The sequence below is a fragment of the Oculina patagonica genome, chromosome 8, assembly GCF_052425735.1.
Source record: "Oculina patagonica isolate OP01 chromosome 8, crgOcupat, whole genome shotgun sequence".
Lineage (NCBI taxonomy): Eukaryota > Metazoa > Cnidaria > Anthozoa > Scleractinia > Oculinidae > Oculina > Oculina patagonica.
Window position 1 is genome coordinate 7,976,818 of NC_135765.1, and position 22,881 is coordinate 7,999,698.

The 22,881-nt window shown below is 37.3% G+C and overlaps 2 protein-coding genes across 3 annotated transcripts; one reads left to right on the forward strand and one right to left on the reverse strand.

Annotated features, from left to right (window-relative positions):
- The first annotated feature begins 214 nt into the window (after positions 1-214).
- Positions 215-6,555, forward strand: LOC144662601 (uncharacterized). 2 transcript variants are annotated; one of them, XM_078523444.1, is made up of 7 exons: positions 215-319; positions 1,295-1,372; positions 1,751-2,060; positions 2,508-2,786; positions 3,860-3,993; positions 4,801-5,041; positions 5,630-6,555. In XM_078523444.1, the coding sequence occupies exons 2-7, from the start codon at positions 1,349-1,351 to the stop codon at positions 5,788-5,790; spliced, it is 1,149 nt and encodes a 382-aa protein (XP_078379570.1). In that variant the 5' UTR covers positions 215-319; positions 1,295-1,348; the 3' UTR covers positions 5,791-6,555. The 2 variants fall into 2 exon arrangements, with proteins under 2 accessions (XP_078379570.1, XP_078379571.1); XM_078523445.1 differs by lacking the exon at positions 1,295-1,372.
- Positions 6,556-9,996: 3,441 nt separating this feature from the next.
- On the reverse strand, positions 9,997-18,972 carry LOC144664131 (uncharacterized). Its single transcript, XM_078525253.1, has 7 exons — positions 18,872-18,972; positions 13,179-13,517; positions 12,739-12,888; positions 12,524-12,640; positions 11,535-11,660; positions 10,941-11,060; positions 9,997-10,025 (listed from the first exon to the last, which is right to left on the reverse strand). Exons 2-7 carry the CDS (start codon positions 13,498-13,500, stop codon positions 9,997-9,999), a joined length of 864 nt encoding a protein of 287 aa, XP_078381379.1. The 5' UTR covers positions 13,501-13,517; positions 18,872-18,972.
- Between the last annotated feature and the right edge of the window lie 3,909 nt (positions 18,973-22,881).

Genomic DNA, 22,881 nt, shown 5'->3' on the forward strand with positions numbered 1-22,881 from the left:
ATTTGACCAGGACTCGTCTTCCGGCTCGCCCACCCGCGAGATCTTGGAACGAGATTAAAGTGAACACTCTTTGCATGCTTGAAAAATCGGTCTTGAGCAGAGTCTGTCTTCTTGCTGCTTTGGCGTTACGGAAGTACTCGGTCATGCAACACTGCAGATCGAGTCCACAGAGACGGGCTGATACTTGCATAATTATTAAAATCAATCAGCGTATCGTGTGTGAAGGGTCATCGCGAATTTCAAAATATACAATCTCCAGTGAATCCCTTGGCTACCCGAGTGCAGAAGGTTTTGAATCTATTGCAAGCAGGATAGAAGGGTCAGTAGACTCTCAGTAGTGTTGTTTCGTATTTATATTTATATTTGTATGAAAACAAGACATAAATTTCGATTTATGTCACAATTGCATTTGGAACACATATTTTCATTGTCAGGACATTAAAATTTGTACGTGGAAAGGAGATGCTTTTTAGGCAATTTCCTAATACATACTGAACATTGCTGGCCGGGTGATTATTTCAACAGACAGTCGGTATGCGTGTTCAAATGCAGCAAATGCATGTTAACGGATATTAGCTTTGGACATGACTCTGTCTTGTTTGAGGTTGATGGCCGAACAATAACGCTCGATTATTCAACTACGAAAGGTCCTGTTATCTTGACCTTACGTTTTGAATATATACGAGACGTTATTTATATATGTTTTAAATTTTACCGTCAGACGCTATCCGAGCAGTAAGCCGGAGTAAACGTTCGTGCCGATTTTGCCGCTGTACTTGACGCCGGCGAGTGTATAATATTTAGCATAAAATTATAGACGCATGCATAATTACTCTTAGAGGTGGACGGCTGTGTGCTATTACCTTTCGGTCTGTATTTTGCAAGAACCATTCTACTCTGCCCGCTGAGGTTTCCTTAGTAAAACTATGGAACATCTAGTTAATTATATATATTAATAATGATTTGCCATTTGAAGTCATTTCATTTTGCGCCTCTGCATGCTGTTGCATTCAAGCGGTTTTGAATGCAAAGAGCATCTCAGTAATCGTCCTTCAAGCAAAGAATCTCTTTTTCGTTTTACGCAGTCAGGTGTTTAGAACATGAAGGGGAAAAAAGCTTACCTATCCTTATAAGTGCCCTGTCTCCACTAAGCAAACAAGGCTCCCAAAATAATTAATAAAAGTATAATAATAGTAAAAATGACGACGACGACGACCGTATGATGATGATGATGATGAGCGCCCAGAAGCTTAATTAGACCATTACGGTATATTTTATTGCTTAAAATCAACAGGTTCTGTGTCAAGTTCAAGTTGAGCAAGAACGTGAGGTGGAAAGCATAAAAGCGATGTCGACAGAAGAAAAGAAATTTGTACGTAGCCAGTTCTTTAATGATTTTTATCCCTGCTACTTCTAAGCTGATAAATGCCCTGCATTTCTTTCATTTTTAATTCTAAAAGTTTTTGAAAATAGTATAACTAATCGATGTTTTTTTTTTTACCGAATGTCCAAAAGGGAGAGCCCTGCTACCTCATCTACATTACGGGATCTTTTTGTATCGAGTGGCCTGGGCCGTCACCAAATTAAAGAACATGGCACTTGCGTACACGCAGAACTCAAAGTTGTAGCCAATAGCGAATTTCGATAAGAATTTTCTCTCAATAGCCATCAACCGTCAGCGGACCTAGCCATCAAAAGTCAAATTCGATCTCCTCGTATGCTTTACTGTTCCATACTTTCCTCGTTTAAGGTTCCTCACAGTCACATCCCGTACGGCCCAGATGGATCTGGGTACTACTCAGACAATGAACTTGGTTGCTGTGACGTAATCCTTGAAGCCGAACCTCTTGTTCTGGACGCTATCAGGTTGGCTACCGTGGAGCCTGGATCCGTGTTCACCATTGCTGACTACGGATGTGCTGATGGGGGTACCTCCATGCCACTACTGTACGCATGCGTAAAAGAGCTCAGGAAAATTCATGGTGACGATATACCTATAAACGTGATTTATGAAGATCAGCCTGTAAACGATTTCAAGTCTCTGTTTCTTCGTTTGCAAGGTATTAAAGAAAATTTTCATTTTTGATCATAAAATTGTTGTCTGAATGCCATGTTCTAGCCAGTCGTCAAACTCCTAAGATAAGCTATATACATTAACTGTTCATGAACATATTCCACTGGAAGGGGTTGGTATTGGCTTAGAAATGCTGTTGTATGTATTTATTCTTTTGAGAAATACAGACCATTTTATTTGCAGAATTACTGTAACGTCCAGTTTTTGACGCCTAGCTAGAATTATCCCTGCATCTAACGTAAGAACGATCTTTATTTATGAGTATGGGTATATATTATATGATTTTTTTGAAGATTTCATCTTATTTTTTTCCATTCCTGTTTTGTTAAGCCACGTAAAATTAATTTGGGATACCACATATATTTGTTGTTGTTGTTGTTGTTGCGAACTTTGGTATACGTTTTGCAAACTTTGACTGTAATTTTCTCCGTAGGTTTCATTCCAGGTCCAAAAAGCTATTTCATAGACTTTCCCAACGTGTTCGTCACGGCTTGTGGAACAAACTTTTTCAGTCAGGGCCTCCCGCCAGGGTCAGTCAATTTAGGATTTTCTGCCACCGCCTTTCACTGGTTGAGCAAGAAGCCGTGTGATATTACAGGCGCATTACACCAGCCCATGATTACGGTCCCGGAAGAAGCAGAGAAGTTCAAGAAACAAGCATCGAAAGACTGGGAAACACTGCTATTGGCAAGAGCAAAGGAGTTGGCTCCAGGTAGAATCTACTATTAATGTTTGTTGTTGTTGTTGTTGCTGCTGCTGTTGCTGTTGATGTTGCTGTTGTCATTGTTGTTGCTATTATTTTCTTTGTTTCCTATCACGTACTTGGCATTTTAATCCTTTTAACTTCCAGGTATACTGTAAGACTTATTATAATTCTTCTAATTATTATTTTTTATTGTAATTTTTTTTTTTATCAGGCGGCCTCTATTAATAACAGTTTAAATTGTAAATTTGATGAAGTTCCTTGTTTGAAAATAATGGCTTGACTGACTGACTTACTGACTGTCTTTTTTTACATTATCATTTACTGTTCACGTGCGCATAACATTACCCGACCTATCAAAAATAATGAAAACGTGAAGTCAACCTTTATCGCAGATAACGTACAGTTGCTCTTTTGCAGACAGAAATATTTTGTTGGGAAATCTTCTAACCCCACTTTGAATCGCAGCACTATAGGCCTTAAGTAGGCAGAAGTCGTTTCGTGCTGATACTGCCTTTCCGTGTATTTTGCACGCATATTTTGTTAAAATAAACGGGACTTTAATACAGACATATGTTATTGCTGAGAGTTTTGGGGTCGATTCCTAGAGGTCGCGAAAGGTCGACCCTTTTTTTCAGATAACTGTTCCATTAACTAATAGTAGAACTAAAGAGTATTTTCCGACGCTAGCTGATCAGGAGATATTAGCCCGTTCAACCCCAGCTACTTTGTATCATCAAAAGTACACTAAAGATTCGTCAACCTCGATAACACTAAACACTTTATTTTTTGGCTCTGAAACGTGAAACAGTTAAATTTTGGCCATTTTAACACTAACAGTTAAAAATTAAGTGTAACTTTAAATTTAATCCAGAAAGAATAATTGTGCAGATCTCAAACTACTATCGGTTCAAAACTGCTTCATCTCCCAGCTGACAGTTAAAATGTTAACTATTTCTCGGCTCAGGACGTTGAACATCATCCAGACCTTGATAAACCTCTCGATACAATAATATTGGCTTATTTTCTGTATTTGATCTTGAACACCTTCTGTTGTTTAATATTTTGCCATTTCATTTAAGGTGGTAGGATGGTTATCGTTCAGGCTGTCGTCAATGAGAAAGGACAATACGAAGCAGAAGACACAGCAGTTTCGAGGCATCACTTACTGAGGGACTTATGGCAAGGATTAGTAACTGATGGTTGGATTTCACAGGTGGGATCCTTGTCTGTTCTTTGTTTGTTTCAAGTTTTGTTTGAAAATGAAAAACTAGCCACGTACATTAAAGTTTTACTAATAATACATAAGGGTTGTCAAGGAATATGACATTAACAGAGCTGCAAATAATTTTTCACTTGAAAGGACATTATGTCAGGACTGATGTTGGTAAGCTTTTTTTGATAGTTACCCCTTTGTGTTTGTTCAACAACTCTGGAAGACGAAGACCGAGCCAGGTTCTTCCCATATGGAAACGTCTTGTTTAAACTATGGCTAGTAACAAATACAGTAAAAACCCGCAAGTAAGAACCTAACATTTAAGAACCTGTTAGGCTAAAATTTGCAAATTAGATACCATTTTTATAAGAACCTATTTAGCCTAAAAAATGGAAACAGGTTCTTAATTTCTAAAATTGATTAAAAATGTTTACTTTTGGGAAAATATGATATGATAAGTGCTTCATTTTGATATAAACACTCTGTGGTATGCAATTTTTGTACAAGAAAAAGGCGGAATACCACTTAAATCTCTATAAAAACATTGAAATTTTTTCTTCAGAAATAAAGAACCTATTAAGAACTTAATTAGCCTAATATGTGTTAATAACCCTTTATGTTAGAACCTGTTTAGGTTATCCTGAAAAACGATAGGTTCTTACTCGGGGGGTTTTTACTGTAACCACAGACACCTACCCACTGCTACTGTATTCTGGTGCGGTTCATCCAAAGATGAATGGCAGTAATGAGGTAGCTGGAAAAGCCACGAATACCAGTCGATCAATATGTTTTTATTTTTCTTTACAGGAAGAATTCTACAAAACAACGTTTGCCTATTACTTGCGCACTGTGGACGAATGCAAAATCCCTTTTATATCCCCAGACTCGCCCGTTCGCAGGGCCGGGCTCTCATTAGTCTCCACATCAATCAAGACTGTTCCATGCCCTTATCGGCTAAAGTGGCTGAAGCATGGTGGTGATCCTAAAGCGCACGCGCGTTGGTACACTCCTGCGATGAGATCTTGGAGTAACTCAACATTTCTTTCTGGTAAGACAACACTTTTAAAGAAGTTGGGTGCCGCCATTTGTATAGCATATGTGGACAAGTAGTTGCAGAAGTTAATAAGTTGATATTTTGTTCACACTCTTGCAGAAGAAAAGAACGTTTAGAGTCAATATGCTTATAAGAACACATTTCCTCTTAAAGTGTTTGTAATTGCATTGTTCACCTAAGCTTCCAAACACTTGCCACATATGGTTCTTTATTTTGTGCGGTTTTACGATACTCGCGTCAGGTCTTTATAATTACACGCAAAAAAAAAACGAACTTGGACAATATACAGACATCTTGACCGAACAAGCTTGGTCAATTTCTTTTGTTGTATTATTCATATGGCGAGTTCCGCGAGCAGGCAACATAAGCCAAATCCTGTGCTGGCTACCCGGGACTGCCCGCTATGTCCCACAGGAAAAATGGCGTTCTTTGTATCATATAATAAATCCTTTATTGATAAAGCTACTTCGGCTACGATAAGTGGATATTGGCCTCGCACTTGGGCAATATTCAGCCACTTTAACCCCACGCTTAGTCGTTAGACCATGTATAGTGAAAACGTATACTATTTTTTACCCATAGGTCTTTCTGATACACGATCACCGGAAGAAAAGGAAAGGATAGTCGACGAGCTGTTTAAACGGTACGAAAACGAGGTCGCTAAGTTCCCAGAGGGTCATGGGATAGATCTTGTTAGTGCCTACATAGTGATAGAGAAGAACAAAAATGACAAAATAAACTAGAGAAAATTTGAATTAATTACAAGACGAGCTGAACTCCCAGTCTTTTAGGTCTTTTCTTTCTGACAGTAATTTAAAATCGCTTTCTGTTAAATATAAATCATTCGAAGTGTACGTATACTTTTTACAATTGAAAATGAAATGGAACCCAGAAGAGAAGTGCAAAGAGAGTAAAAGCACACAGTTACGCAATTTTTTTAATACCTTTTTTGGCCAGAGTTAAGAGTAAGCATATACATATGGATGGTACTGAAGATAAACAAGATAACCGTGAATCATAAACCAGGGCCCGTTCGTTTGAAAACCGATTAACGCCAATCCACGATTAAAAGCCAGTGGAGGTCTTGTTGAAGAGATCTGGATTTTAACTGTTTATGTCTTTTGGCGAATGACACTTATCAAAGTCAACAAACCGAAGGGCTACAATCTTGGACAAGATTGTTGAAACACTTGGCAAATTTCCTCTAATTTAGGTACCGCAGTTCAGTGTAACTTCCCCCCTCCCCACCTCCCCCATCAATGTTGCCAATGCTGTCGTGTTGTGAAAACAAAGCGTGGCGAACCGCAAACCACAAGAAACAACATTGAGCAGGAAGAGAGGGGGATAAAATTTTTGTACCCGCTTTCAAGTTAGGACTTTTGTGAAAAATTCGGGAAATGCGTTTGTTTCAACTAGTTTTGTCCAAGATTGCAGCAGTAGAAAGAGAAAACCTCTCTGAAACGTTAGAAACCTTACATCAAAATTCACGTTAAAACGTTAATACGTTAATACACGACACTTATCAAAGTCAACAAACCGAAGGGCTACAATCTTGGACAAGATTGTTGAAACACTTGGCAAATTTCCTCTAATTTAGGTACCGCAGTTCAGTGTAACTTCCCCCCCTCCCCACCTCTCCCATCAATGTTGCCAATGCTGTCGTGTTGTGAAAACAAAGCGTGGCGAACCGCAAACCACAAGAAACAACATTGAGCAGGAAGAGAGGGGGATAAAATTTTTGTACCCGCTTTCAAGTTAGGACTTTTGTGAAAAATTCGGGAAATGCGTTTGTTTCAACTAGTTTTGTCCAAGATTGCAGCAGTAGAAAGAGAAAACCTCTCTGAAACGTTAGAAACCTTACATCAAAATTCACGTTAAAACGTTAATACGTTAATACACGATTAGCTGGGTCGTTTCCCTATAATTTTAGCGACAAGTTACAAGCATGTTTCAATACAGTATACTCAGATTAAATACCACATCTATTTCTGACTTCATTCAATAAAAGGTGTCTCCCGAATTTTGACACGACAATGTAGTTTTGAAGCCATATTTCTGTAAGGAACGTTGAATAAGAGCTTATGATGCTTATCAGCTCAAGTTTGACGCAAGGAAGAAAAAACAAACAATACAAAATTGAAATCACTGCAAGCCAAATAATCCTCCATGTCCTTGAAAAAAAAAACATGCATTTCCTTTTTATAAATCAAGTCAGATTTATACAAGCGATTTTGCATGAGCACTTACAACACAACAAACTACGTATACGGATACACATTTGTAAAGAAACATTTACTTTCTCGCCTAAAAAGGTAAAACTGTAACATAAATGGATAATCTTTTAACAGATACACTGGTATTCCTCCAGAATTGAAAGATTATACAAGTCGCGTTATTTAGAAATGTATATACATAATTGAAAAAACGTTGTCGGAAAAATATTAACTATAAACGGCACGACCTTATCGGATTGTGGGAAGACAGCATTTGCATTTTTCCTCATCCCATTTAAAGATCACAAGTCAACACTGCAAATGAATCAGTAGTTCAAAAATTTTCCAGAAAACCACTGGGTCGTTTCTTTTATGGTTTATTCTTTTTTTCTTGACAACCTTTAATTTATTCAATTACGGATTCCCTGTGGATGATGCAAGCTATTTTTTTAAGATTAAGCTACTCAATTTTTATTTGACTTTTTCATTTTTCGTTTCCTCTTTTAGATTACCATTAAGTGTATATGTTCTATATTTACTTATGACGAAAGTTTTCTATTCTGAGGATTTAAGTAATTGGTACAATGAAGTCTTTCCATTTTATGAGTTCGAATTGGAAATATTCATTTCGAGTAAAAAAAAAGTTCGAGTTTAACGCCGGGTTATTATTTTTAGCCCGAAAAAACACTCCTTTTATTTTTGAAAGAACTTAGGTTAACCCAATAAGCACTCCCGTTAGCCCGAATAACACTCTTGTTAGCCTTATTAACACTCCGGTTAGCCTCATTAGGGTTAGGGTTATATGTATAAGGCAAGAGTCACACTATAGTATACTATATGTATAGTAGTCAGTATCTTCATTAAACTTAATTAAACAAGGCTTAAAAAAATTTGACTCTAACTTTTTTATTCTTATTCTAACTCGTCCTTCTAACTCGAACACGAAGTTCCAACTCGAGCTCATAACCCCTGTTGATCATAGAAATACTGCAGCCCTCGAGCTTGGAATTAATCATTAAGTGACCTCTTAAGGGAAAATCAGAATCTGCTCTATTAATTTTGTATAGTGGTCATATTGAACGAGTTTTTGAACCGCTAATAACCCCTATTGATCATAGAAATACTGCGGCCTTTTTTAAATCCAAGGAACACTAGTGTTTTCGTGTTTATCCTCAGCGAATATTAAATTTATATAATTTTATGCTGGTTCGAGATAAAACCTGTCATTTCGAAAGTCTGTGGTAAAGTTGAAAGAAATATAGGCAGAATTTTTACCATTTTAATAATGACAGACGATAATTACGATAACTAAGTTTGGAAAAGTTTTTGCTTTTTTTCGTTTTTTGCGAATTGGTAATAGTTATCACCTCTTTGGCCATTAAATCTGCCTTTATTTATTTTTGTTGCACTATGTACTTTGCATTTCACATTGTTTAAACAAACTATACTAATCTGCACCACTGTAAACCAACGTTGTTACACCTAGCGGCGGGGATAACAGAATGTGAATTGAATCACACAATTTAACTGGTCTGCATCTTTGAGACAGACCTTTCGATGCTACTCTTTTGTCTGTTTTTATTTTTGTTGTTGATTTTGTTTTGTTTTATTTTGAACAGTAAAAAGCTGCTGTATTCAAAAGAAGATCAGATACCAATAATTTGTCCTAGTCAAGATTATAATATAAACCAATTGTGTTACTGGTGGAGAAGGAAATATAAAATTCATGCATTTATTTACATACTGGTGCAATTAGTTGTACTTTATATAGCACATGTAAGCGTAATTAACCTGAAAAGCGATTCAAATAACAGGGTTTAAACACAATAGGAGTCTCATGCTTTCTACCGAAACTGTCAAATAAACCTCTTTTGTGTTTATTCAAGTTAGTACTGTAAATATTCTTACTCTTCATGGCCATTAATATTGACTTTTCAAGATAAGGAAATTTATTTTCCTATTTCTCAAAGTGTCGTTTGAAGTTATACGTGTTCACTAAACTTTGATCAGTAAACCTGTCGAAATATTACACAGCTAGAAGTCAATATATAGCAAGCAGTAACAAATATCTAAGCTACTCAAATATTTACAGTAGTATAAATACTCAAACATAATCCAAGGTAGCTAGTCACATCGCCACACCCCTTACGGGTATTTTGCATTAAGTAGAGAATCCTGAGCCTACTCTACATGTTAAGACCAATAGGTTCCCTGTTGGTTATAACGTGCTATGACGCCATTTTGTCCGTTGTTGTGTCCGCCATCTTGGATTTTCTATTTTCTTAGGAGAATAGAAAATAACGCACACTGATGCAAAGTGAAACGTACTAATTCCTCAAAAAGTGTGATTGAAACGAAGAATTAGTCAAAAGACTCGAAATTTGCTAACTCTGCATGATAAAACCACATTAAAATTCATGGTCACACAGTTTTCACATCAAAAATTTCGGGAGGAAATTCAAAGAATGAACAGCTACTGGAAGTCAAAATTGCGGAAAAATGAGGGGTGGCATTTACCGTGCTTTCGAACACGACCTTATTGGGGCCGGTATCCCATTTTTTTTAGTTAAAATCTTGGTCAATCAGCTGTCAGTTAAAAGTTTACCACGACCGAGTAAAGCTAGAGACATGAGATTGTTATCATCTGTCATTTATCAGTTCAAATCATGTCGTTTGTTAGTTGTGCTAGATAATAAAGTGTGCTGGCCAAAGCAATAGTGCGGCAATTTACTCTCTTCAGCTAAATAGTCCCACATGAGAATCACCTAAAAGTGAGCAAGACATTCACAGTAGTGACAAAGATACCCTTGTAAACCATCGAAGGCGGAGTCTTCACTTTCTGCCACATTGAGATGGAAAACATTCACTGACTAGCGTCTGGATACACAGCACCATATGAAGTTGGCAATTGTCATGCATATGCGTAGGCTTGCCTGTTGCGTTGCTACTTCAAAATAACACCAGTGATCAGCACCAACTTATGTATTGTATGTATAAATAAAAGTTGACAGGGTCGCGGTGTTTCTTTCAGCACTCGTCAAAGTCATACTTTGGATGTAAGCAAAATAAATATATGTCTTTAGCATAACATCATAGCATATCTTAGTTTAACGCCCCCACTCTCTGCCTCTGTTCATCTGTCTGTCTGTCTGTCTGTCTGTCTGTCTGTCTGGCTGTCTGACTGTCTGTTATTCAGTCGGTTTTACTGCGTTCCCACCAGGCGTTTAGCCAGGATTTAAAAAGTGGGAGTCCAGAATTTTTATAAGGGTTTTCTTTGTCCCCATAGGAGAGCCTGAGGGGCATGCAAGGTGTTTTTCTGAAGTTATGAGTGCAAAGGTATCTAAAGATTTCCAAATTTGCTAACAAAACCCTCTGTATACACTTTTCATATTAATTTTTTTCTGAAAAGTGGCCGTCCATAGGACTCCTGGACTCCCACCTAGCTAAAAGCCTGGTTCCCACTATCACCGAAACATGTTTACAGCAGAGTATCTCTTTGCCTCTTCGTCTGCCCAAAACAACGAGAAGGGGGTTCATCATCTGAAGCACCCTTTTTCCTCCCCCACTGCGTATACATTGGCGAGAGTCAGAGTGTTTAGGGAGTATGCTATACTTCAGTTGAAAGAAACGTTGAGTCTGCAACAAACGTTGTTCAAATGATACGCCTTGCTCATAATTACCTTGACAGCCATAGAGCTCTGCCCTCATTGATATGTGTCCTTGCCAAGTAACTGGTAGAAAGCGGATGTACTGTGTGCTGATTGGTGGGTTGAGTACATGATAGACAACAGTGTTCTGGTCTGTGTTTCCGGCAAAAACCTAATTCACAAAGATCATTACAAGTTACATTTTTTGTTATAGAGATCCATTGTAATATGCACTTTAAAACAATTTTTACAATGCTCAAAAATTGCGCGTTCTCAAACTCTCGACGTGGGCCCCGTGTGTTATAACTCGATAAGCCAATCCCGTGACTTAGGCCCGTTTTTTATAACGCTTTATAATGTAAATAGGAGTCCAAGTGTATTGGGCGGGAAAATAATTTTTTGTGATCCACGCTTAGTAAATTTTCACAATGAGAATCGATCCAGCTTGCAATGGAGGCTAATGCGGGGGAATATCATTAAAAAGATCTTCATCTCATTTGCATTTGAAAAGATTCCCCTCAATTCCAAGCTAGTTCCGAGAATACGAATATGGTCTATTGGAACTAAATAAATACTGAAAATCACTTTGTCTATATTTATAAAAAAGTTGTTAGAAAAAATACCAACCTTTACAACTGTTTCTTCCGTCTCCATGGAAACCCGGTTTGCAGGTACAGTTGTAGGATCCTCTTGTATTGATGCATGAAGCATTGCTATGGCAACCATATAGAGCCTCTTTGCATTCGTCGATATCTAAGGATTGCGAAATGGCAACATAAATGTAATCAAAATAGTATAACTTAACAACTAGAACTGCGAATGACTGCAAGAAAGCTCACTGACTTTGAGTTCCTGGGAAGATGCTCAATTCCACTCGGTGTTGTAAATAAAATGAAAACAGAGCCCTGGAAATGTAGTCTCTCTTTGATTAAAGAATTATTTATATTGCGTTCCACTTCACAACTCATTCCAAAAAAGAATTTAGGTTCTTAATATCTTGTAGCAAAACAACAAAAACGTTGTTACATATAACGAGTAAGGGACGGACCATTATTTTTTTGGAGGGGGGAGGGGGGCACAGCATGATAATTGGGATTTAAATTAAATTAAAGGTGGGTAAATCGTGTGTAAAGTCGGTTATCCAAGTTTACACACCATCAATTAAATGTTGTTAAAGGTGATTAAACCGACCTTTACATTACCGTGTGTAAATGTGATTTAAAGTAGGTGTAAAAAAAAGGCTCTTTATCTACCTTTATACTTGAGTGTAAAGCTGGCATTAAGGTCAGCTTTAAAAAATATAAAGTCAGCGTATAGTTGAATAAATTCCAAATTTACACCAGCTTTATTTGAGCTTTACAGTACGGTAAAGTTATGTTTTCATGCTGTGGGGGGTGGGGATGAAAAATATTGAAAAAAATTGTTGGTAGGGCCTAGAAAGACAAAATAAATTGTTTGCAAACACGATATGTATAACAAAACATAGTTCGTATTTGGAATAAAAATGTTTGCAGAGGTGCATAAACTAAAAAAAAAGGTTGCAGAGGAAACTTTTTCTCCACCCCCCCCCCCCCCCCGCTCCTAGAAAATAATGGTCCGTCCCTAAGCCAACTTACCTTTTTCGCAATAGTCTCCAGACCATCCCGATGAATTACATACACACGTGTAGTTCATGTGACTGTTTACACATGTTGCATTGTTTTGACACTGATGCGTGATGCAGTAGTCAGCAGCTAATAAAACAAAATTACACAGAAAAATATCCAAATTATGTTCAACGTTTTAATGCAAATCAGACAGGACAAAACCGGTATTAATATTTTACAGTTACCTTCTGTTTTCATGTTACAGCGAGCTAAAATGGGGTTTCCAGACCTCGTGGAATCCAACCAGTAATCACCGCTGACCACTTGTTCTCCTTCACTCGCCTTGATCTCTCCACACGAATCAGCAGGCAGCTCAGGAATGGAACCGAGGGGAACTGGGAATGAAATAAGCACAACATTACTGAATTAAAGTTCGAACTCTATGACCTAACAGCATCTGCGTTACTTCGTTTAAGTTCAAGATTGCAAACTCTTGGAAGAAAGATGCACTCGCGAATCTGATGAAAATCCTTCCGATCTGAGGTGATACAACATTTCTACTTCGCTGCAATTCCAAGAATATACATTGATATAGTAATGGCAAAACATGGCCAGTACGTTTCAGCACATTTACGTAAGCAGTGACGTATTTTTCTGATTATTTCTTAATGTCATTTAAATGTACCTCTATTCGGAGCCTTTTTCATGTAATATCTGTCGCTGTTCTTGACAAAGTTCTCTGGCCTGGCCTCCTTAGTCCTGTTATTTAATTCACATATGTCTTTGAACATGACATAGTTATAACTTTGGCATCTGACGTCAGAGTTGCATGCCTCTCTGCAGTCCATCGAAAGTGGGCGAGCCTTGAACGTCTCAAAGGTGTGACCCTTGAGCATCATTTGATAGACGGAGTAAGTGTCAATTCCACATTGCTGGGTGGCAATGTCACGGAACATTAATGACACCATTAGCAGTTCGGCGAGAACACGAATCTCTTGCCGAGCCATCAGGTTACTGACATGTACTAAGAAAAAAAAAATACTATAAGTTAATAATGTAGACAAGTAAATTTTCTGTTTCTTGCTGGTGACCTTTCTTTCAGGTATTGATATTTCGTCAGGATTTCGCAAATTCCTGTCGAGGTTTTCATCTTTTTTCCCCAAGTTTTCCTCGAATAAACTTTGTTTATAGTGCTACGTCATCTGTAACAGCATTTTACCGAACAAACTTTGTTGTACCACGAAATCGTTGCCAGTTGGCTTGTATTTAAATGCACTACATGCATTGACATCTCGATAATTCGCCATTTTATATATATGGTTTGATATTTGAACTTACCTCAATAGAAGAGGATTCGTTGCTTCGCTTTTAAAATTTGTTTGCTTTATTCAAGATTTTATTATTTTTTTGTCTAGGAGATGGATTGAGTAGCTAAGAGAAAAGCTCCTTTCAACGCTGCGATCCAAAGCCTTTTAAAAATGATGATGCGGCTGCCTATTTATCAATTACACGAAGTTTGTTTGGCATGGCGACAGCAGTACTTATATAAACACTTAGCTTAACCCTTTAACCGGCAATCGTACATATGTGTACGAAAAACACCAGCAGTGATTGAAAACACTCTAGCTTTTACATATCTGGGCACATGATATTAATGACTGCTTTTTATGGCAAAGTGATAATTTTCATAGCTTTAAAAGCCAACTAACTGACTACAACTCTTAATTTCTGTTGCATATGGTTGTTTGTTCAGCAGCAAATTTGAAAATGCCCGTTTTCTACGTAACAGGACAACAACAAAAAACACACATCTTTGCCTCCATTTTTTTTAATGAAAAAATAATTCTGACTTCAAAAATATACATTTGCAGCAAACTTCAACCCTATTCCCTTCCGTTCACCAAGGAAATTTCCCATCAATCATTCAGAAGACTCAGCAATTACTATTCGATTAGAGCTATGCTTGCAAACCTGTAATTTCCTCGTTGCTGACCGAAAGGGATGCTTGGGAAAAACAGTCATGGCGGCGGCATGAAAGGCTTCCTACCTTCATTCCATATATTTTTTATAAGTGTCGAGCCACCCAATCCTGCCGGCAAAATGTTGCACCGATTGCATTCTTTGGAAGTCAGAACTCGTCCAAAATGCCTTGGCAGGTCTTGGAATCCACCCACAGAACGGCCAGAGAGACAACTTTACCCATGGACCGCCATCTTTCGATTCGAATATTTCTGGCGTTCCAATCAAGACAAAATCATCTCTCACCTCTGGTTTCTTTCAGATGCTGGCCTCTACCCACCACTCTAGCTTAATGATGCCAGCCTGGGGGCTTCTGCAGTGAAAAATGACTCGAAAAATCACTTATAAACACAAAACGAGCCAAATCCAAGCCCAACAGCTCGCCTACGAACGAAGCAACTGCCGACTACTGACGTCACAATAAAAATCTGAGCCCTCGGTGTTTCGAAACAGCACACATTTTTACTTGGACTTCTTATATGCAATCACGAAGTTCTACAGAATGTATAAGCCCAAAAAACCCCTTAAGAAAGTCACAGAAATCTGCCGGTTAAAGGGTTAATAGCCGTGTAATAAGCCTAACCCTGCACTTAACAGTTAACACCTGCATATCTGAATAATTAGCACTACGATATATGCTGTGAAGTCTTAATTAGTCTTCAGTTTTAAACCATGAAACTTAAGTGAAAGATGTCTTATCTTTGCCATTCGTCATTGCTTGTTTGTTCTTCATTTGCTGGAACAACATTTTTCACTTGTAGGCTTACAGTCAGTTTAAGCCCAGGGGCATTATTTGAATCCATCTTGCAGCTTTCTGCCAGCCTTAATTTACGCCCGTTCCTATATATTGCATAGGTCAGGTTGTTACTAATGAAAACAACGCTCGATGAAAGATAACTGAGAACTAATATGGTTAAGCCGTGTGTGCACGCGAGCAAACATTATGATCCCAAAAGCTATTGATGTTTTCACTTGCTCACAGAGCAGTTAGAATAAAGGAAACATTTTGAAAACATCGTAATATATGACATCTTGTTTTACTGTAAATTATAAAAAGCTGGTATTTTCGCCGATATCTTTCTCGTAGAAAAGCAATTATAAATTGGAATATAAAGAATAGATTGATTTTTCGCGCGCACGCAAACAAAATATGTTGTTTTAACTTCGCTCTTTTACACTTATATCCCTAAGCGATTCTATGTCTTTATATTCTGATAGAACATACATCATAACCACTTAATTTAACTCCCTCAAACAGCTCAGTGAATAGAACTAATACTCTCGCCAGTGGCTCGGGGTTCTGTCTGTTCCATCTCGGAAACGAATTGAATGACTTGGTTGTACGAGAACAGAGTATGAAAACATAGAAACAGAGGTTTTATTTCTAAATTAAAGCTTAATGGAACTTTTTTTTTACCGGATAATGATCACCTGACTTATTGTTTTAAAATAGTTCTAGTAATATTATTCTATGCTCGACCTTTCTCAAATAGAGCTGGTTTTAATCTCGTTACAATTCCTGTCAGTTTATTCGCTGTTCCACTCGTTATGTTTTATGTTTGACGTTTTTTCTTTCGTTTTCTCTTTTTTAATTTGTGTGTGTGTTGGCTCACAATCTGATAATGCTGTTATGAAAATTTAGAAATTTAAAAAAAAATAATATTTTCTAGAATATGGAAGTGGTTTCGAGTCAAATCAATGACTATCAACTTACTATTGACTTCAACACTGTAATGATATCCGAAGTGAAAAAATCAATGATTAGATAAACTATCTAAGTATGTATGGTTTTGTTAAGTTCTCCGGCGTTCTAGACACGTGAAACAAAATAATAACTATTTCGTACAACTGCAGTAAATAAATCAGTTAGATTCCGGCGACTAAAATACACTTTCGACACATTGATCTAGGCCAAAACAAACTGATGTGGCTTTTTTTGCTGTTGTTGTTTAACTGTTTCTGAACTTTTTTAAAACGGCAACCCTTTGGCAAATTAAACAAAGTCAATACTTTCTTGGAAATATTTGGAGTACCATTGGAAGTAGTCTGTTTTCAAGTTATCTGAAAACGATTGACGTAGTCTAAATGTGTGCGTGCGCGAACTTAAAATGTTCCCCCGCGTACAGCAAAGTTTTCTCTTTTCATTGAAAAACTGCAAAAACTTAACCGGCGGTATTTCCTGAGACAGCTAATGTGGCGTATTGCCGAAAAAAAAAGAACAAATTTTCAAGTTAACTGAAGAAGATTCATAATGCTTGTCATGATGTATGAGATGAATCATTATGGCATTGATGGTTAGCAATCCATAAAAAAATGGTTTTTCCCCTTTGGACAGTTTGCAGTGCAAATTGCTCTCTTTTGCTATCTGTGAGCCTGTTTCAGAGCCCTATTCTCGGCGACGGTTAAAATTTCATCATTTTTTGTTGACCGGCAAAACTCCGTTATTCGATAGATCACGAATAAGAATCGAGGCCCATGACACAAACCTCTCAGTCTACATAAGGTTTTGAACTAACCTGAAAAAAAATTGTGTGCTTCTCTAGATCTTCAACAAGTTAGTTTAGCGTCGAGTTAAGTAGACTCGCGTCAGCCCTACTATCCAGAGCCAACTGACAATGTCGCTGCGAATTATCAATTACATATTACGTATGCATAATTGGCCCACATGCAATGTTCAGTGTCACTGGTGTTCATAACAATTAAAAATGTCACGTTAACAACTAGAAAAACATTTGAGTCTATTCACGTTTTTGAGGAAATATGGTATTCATAACTCCTGGCCAAATTATTGCTTTATATTGAGACTGAACAAAACACACTTTCAAGATAATGTCAATTGACTACAACCTCAAGAATTATTTATATTTTGAAACCACCTTGGGGCTAAAATGACAATTTGTCCTTTTTGGCACGAGAGAAAAAAAAAACGTGATGGATTCTGGCACCCAGATAAAACCGTTGATTAACATTTGACAACTAACGTGACATCTTAAGTTCGATTAATACGAAACTCTCTGGTCTAAATGCGTGCAAAACCAAAAAAAGGGATTTTATTATTGAACCAAATGTTGAACAACATACAGTGCTCCCGGTGTTAAATAACGCCCGTTTTTAAGGTAGTTAACTAATGGACTAATCTTTATTCAAAGAAGAGCCTAGCACGCAAGCAAACAATATGATGTCAAAACTATTTGTATTACAATTTGCCAAAATCCAAACGCATTTTAAAAAACTCATCGCAATATATTTGACAATTTTATATACATTAAATACTTTCAAATAGCTTATTAACACCTGTCCTGTTGTTTTGAGTAAATAATTTACTCGGTGCCCTTTCACGAATCGGATTGCCTCTAATTATGTTACAATACCTAGCAGTCCGCACCCTTTTCACGAAGCACACTAGGTCATCAATTTGTTACCGATTTTGGAAGTAGAACAACTAATTCCGTAAGAAATAAACCACTAGGCTTACTGTGCAGGGTTCGGTTCCCCCACTAGTAAAACAGGACGATAATTAACATATAATATGAACCAGCAGATTACGTGTCGGCAAGAAGATCTAATTTATGGCTTTCAGGGAACCAGTTATTATTAATGTAGGAAAAAATACACATATGCACGTAAATATGGAATTTCAAGCAGATGTGAATTATTTTATAACATAAAAATATTAATAAAGAAGTTTCCGTTAAAAGTTGATCGAAGCATATTTGAGACCATTTTTCGAAGATTGTTGAGGCGTTGTGAACATTTCCGAACGTTTTCTTAAATCTTCTGAAATTTTATGAAGTTTGCCGAAGGAGATTCGAATGATTTTTTTTTAAATACAATTTTACAAAACCAAGTGGCTTAATACATGTATATGGATATCAAAAACATCGATACTGATTAAATTCTCTCAATCCCTTTCACATTTAAACGCAAAAGGGCAAGAAGCGAAAAAAAAAAACCGCAATTCGAATAGAAATAAAAAGCGCTCATGACACAGTGAATTTAAACATGTGCATCAAACATAGGAATAGTGTTAAGACTGTTAACAGCAGAAACGCACCAGTTGTGATGAGTGGGTGTTAATGGTTTTTATGTTAAAGAGTCCTAAAACAGTTTTCTGTCTTTTAATAGTTGGCAGTTGGCATTTTTTCAATTGCCGTTTAGTGGTTAAATATTCACTCGTTTTAGGATGGCGAAGCTGCGTTTTCCACTACTCTTTGCGGTTGAATATATGTAAAGAAAATCCTCATCTCTAGATCACAGCTGGATTCCTTTTTTTAGAAATTTTACGTTAAACGCTTGTTTTTTTTTGTGAATGTTGAGGCCCTTGACACAAACATCACGAAATTAAGGCTTTGCGCTAACCTGAATAAAGAAGACTGCTTTTTTCAACATGTAAGTTTAGCGTCGAGTAAAAAGACTTCTTTCAAGACAGCGATCCAGAACCAACCATGTAAGGGACCAAGATACGGCCACTGCAAAGTATTAATTACTTATTCGTTCAGTATGTTCTACATTTTAAAGTGTCAACTTAACAAAAGATCGTTTCATTATTGGCTACCATGCAATATTTCGTTTGGCGTGGTGTTCAAAGCAATTAATAAAGTCGCGTAAGCACTGTACCGAATCCTTAATATTATTTTGCGAAATTTGGCTGTTTTTGTGTGTGTGTGTGTGTGTGTGTGTGTGTCATGAACGTAAAGTGGTGGCTATTTTAACTAAGACATCCACGTGGCTAGTCCAACCTTATTCAGTCATTTTTCTGAGAAACTTACTTAGATGATCATAACTGCGGGCCAAATTTTAATTTAGTATTATTGAGACTGGTGAGTGTACAGAATTACATTTGTAATCTTTAAGTTTAGAGTGCCACAGTTTCTCATTACAAAAAAATCATGAAAATGTTAAAAAACAACGACAACATTCACAGTTCATATTTTACTAAAACAAATGTCAACTTATAATTCGATTATAATGGATAAGGTTTCAAAACGTATATAAACCGTGTTAAAAATAAAATCCCGCACTCAAATGTTAACACTTGTGTCTTGATCATTAGTAGAGCGATGAAATGTTTATTGACAAGTTGACAGCATGCTTAGAACTGAAGCATATATTGGCTTTACACTTTTTATTCGAAAGCGAGACGTGTATTCAGTTATCGCAGGCAATCCATAAACATGTTGATTAAATTACGAAGACCTTTCTTGAATTGGCTGCTTTGTGTTGCTTGGGAATTGCTCCTTGGCCACTGTCATTGGCTCTGATTGGATGAACACTTTACAAAAGCATGCCCGTTACAAAGACGAAAACGTTGTCCATCTACAAATATGAATTTGTAACCTTCGCAGAAGGCCCGACAAAAACACGGCAAGGAAGTCTGCAAGTTCAACCGTGATCAGTGGTACCCAAAAAGTCAGTGGCTGGTGATTCACAACGCCCTGACGTTCTTTTTAAGAATTCACTGCCCAAGGACAGGCTGACGCTTCATCTTCACTGCCATCTATATACAGCGAGCTGTGATATTGTCCGCAACCATGTGTTTGACAGTTCTTAGCATTATTCAAACCGGGATGTTTTGGACCTTCTGGGACCAAGGAGAGGGGAGTTCAACACCCCCCCCCCCCCCTCCAACCCCCAAAATGTAACTTTAAAACCGTTTATCCTATGGTCACCTAATTAACAAAGAATTATGTTGACAGTAATTCTGGCTACTGTATATGTTTTGGCGTAATTGTGACGTAATATGACGTCATTATGACGTCAGATGTGGGATTTTGATGGTTGAAATAGTATTTAATTAATATTTTCCTCAGAGTTAAAAGTATGACCACAAACCTTTAGTGGCTATATGTGTGATAAGAGTTCTCTCTCTGATAAAATTTTCGACATTATGACGTACTAGTCAATGGAACCGGTGTACTATTGGAGAAATTTAACGAAAAGCCTGGTATGTTTCACCCATCAACCCAAATGACCAAAAACGCACTTAGTTAATTGACTGATTAGTCGTTTTAAGTTTAATGTAACAAAAAATACGTCCGATTCATCAATATAAACTAGAATGACGATTTTATATTCGTTTAAAGTCTTGAGTAGCAGTGTTTTAATGGAGTCGAAAAACAGCTGTTTACATTGTGCACATTTCAGAGCATGTGCTGAGTAAAAAAATAGATTTGGAGACACGAACAAACGATGGGTGTTGCCATGACAACAATAAGGTTTCAACCTTAAAAAATGCATTTTTGTACAACCCCCCCCCCCCGATAATCTAACTGCATGCAAAATTTGAAGGAGGGGGGTCAAAAGTTCATTCTAACAGAGAATTGCTCCTAAGTGTGGATTCATCGAACAAAATTTTGTTGCGCCCCATTTTCCCGTTTTCCATTACAAAATAAAAAGGTACACAAAGTTCATTGAAAAAGCATTTTTTACGACAGGCAGTCTATCCTTTTTCAATACATATTGTTGACGACATTTACTTATCAATCTGCTCTAGATCTCCAGTTTCGAATTCAGTGCAAAAATAACTTTTTTTTTCCTCGTTATATTTTTTCCACCAGGAATAAAACTACGTTGGCGGATAACTTGGAATTTTTAGTATACTATCAGTCGTGCCATATAAAAAAAATATATTCACTTGGTTCTGAATGCAGACCGCAACCCGATTCCGCTGGAACTACTACCACACATTGAAGGGAAAAACAAAGATATTTCCTAAGCTAATTTACAATAACATTTCGGTTGATACTTTTATTTTCAAAGTGGAAATCACCAGAAAATGAGAAAGATATTTTTCAGCCAGTGACAAAAAATATCGAGATCTCCCAACAGGAGTCGAACCTATAAGTGACCTTTGCAAGAGGGTCCTGAAGTGGTAAAATGGGAGCTGGGATTTGCCTCTTTTTGGGCTGGGAAAATGGGATTCGAGCACTGGGACTGGGATTTTACCACTGGGAATGGGACAAACACTTTGAAAAATGGGAATGTGATTTCTCTTCTTTGTGAGACTTGCTAGTCTCTGACTCTATAATTTCACACAAATACTCGAATTATCCCACTTTGATGACGCAAAAAAGTCAGTATTTTTCTTCGTTTTGGCCTCCTATTGCAAGTTCTCGTTACCAGGCTTCACGCTGCGGTAATGTCATGTCCGTGATCAGCGGTTTGTTAGCTCTGCACGTGTTGGAAAATCGGACAATGGCGTCGTCCAGCATGAGAGCAGGAGGGCATTTTGCGTGCGCATGCGTCGATATGGACTAGTGCGCACGACAGAGAAGTTCTGCTATCGATTGTTTACATATTTTCCACAATTTATGGCCTAATTTCTAGCTCAAAATGAAACGTGTTTTAAGATTTACTTGCTGTATACAATACTAAGAGTCCTTGCTTTATCTTCTGACAACAACAAGCAAAGTTTGGTGTCGGCGTGCTGTTTATCTGATCGACTTTGGCTATGTGTATTAAACATTGCACGTGGACAAAATGGCGACCGAATGTCGAGAACCTAAATACCTTGCCCATGTTTTTAATAGCCGGAAGATCTAAATGGACAAAGCGCTACGGCTACTTAGTACTAAAGTATAAAACAGCAGTTTTAACTATACGATGTTATAATCAAGTATCCCGGGTTTGAGCGAGTGGTCATGATTTTGTTCAGATAGGTAGCGTTAAAAAATGGTCAATTGTGGAAATTTTTAGCTTTCTTTAACGTACGTTCTCGCTGGTTTATCCTAACAGAGAAACTATCGTTTGTGATTATTTCCTTAAACGTGAGCATTGGTCAAAATAACTTCACATTTCGATGATACCACAATTATTCTGTTGAACAAGAAAAGAATTACTGCGATCGGTCTTAATTTTAAAGTGTTATGGTAATTCTTTGCTGGTAGACTATTTGTTTACATTTTACTATGTTAATTAGTACATTTTTGGCTCCTTCATCAAAATCTAGCCTTGATCACCAGTCAAAAAATAGCATGAAACGAACAAGCGATATATATATTTTTCAGAAACGTTCTAATAACTGCTGTATAAAATGTCTTAAGAAATAATTTTTAACTATAAACAATGTTATTTTCAATTTTTCATTCAACGTTTATTTCTTTAAGTTTGATGTTCATTCTGTTATAACGGCTGTTTTACTTCTGTGTCGCCTAAATGTGTTTTAAAGAACTGCAGTTCTTGTTCCAGGAGACCCTGTTTGCCAGTCGAGGGCAAGTTGGCTTTGCTTTGGAGTCATCAGTGAGCTGCATTATCATGTGCAGAACACCCAAACAGGGAAAACACCCAACAGAACACCCAAACCCTCAGGGAAAACCCTTTTCTTTGGTGGCCGTCCCTTTAGGCAAAAAATCTCCCGACAAGCTATAATA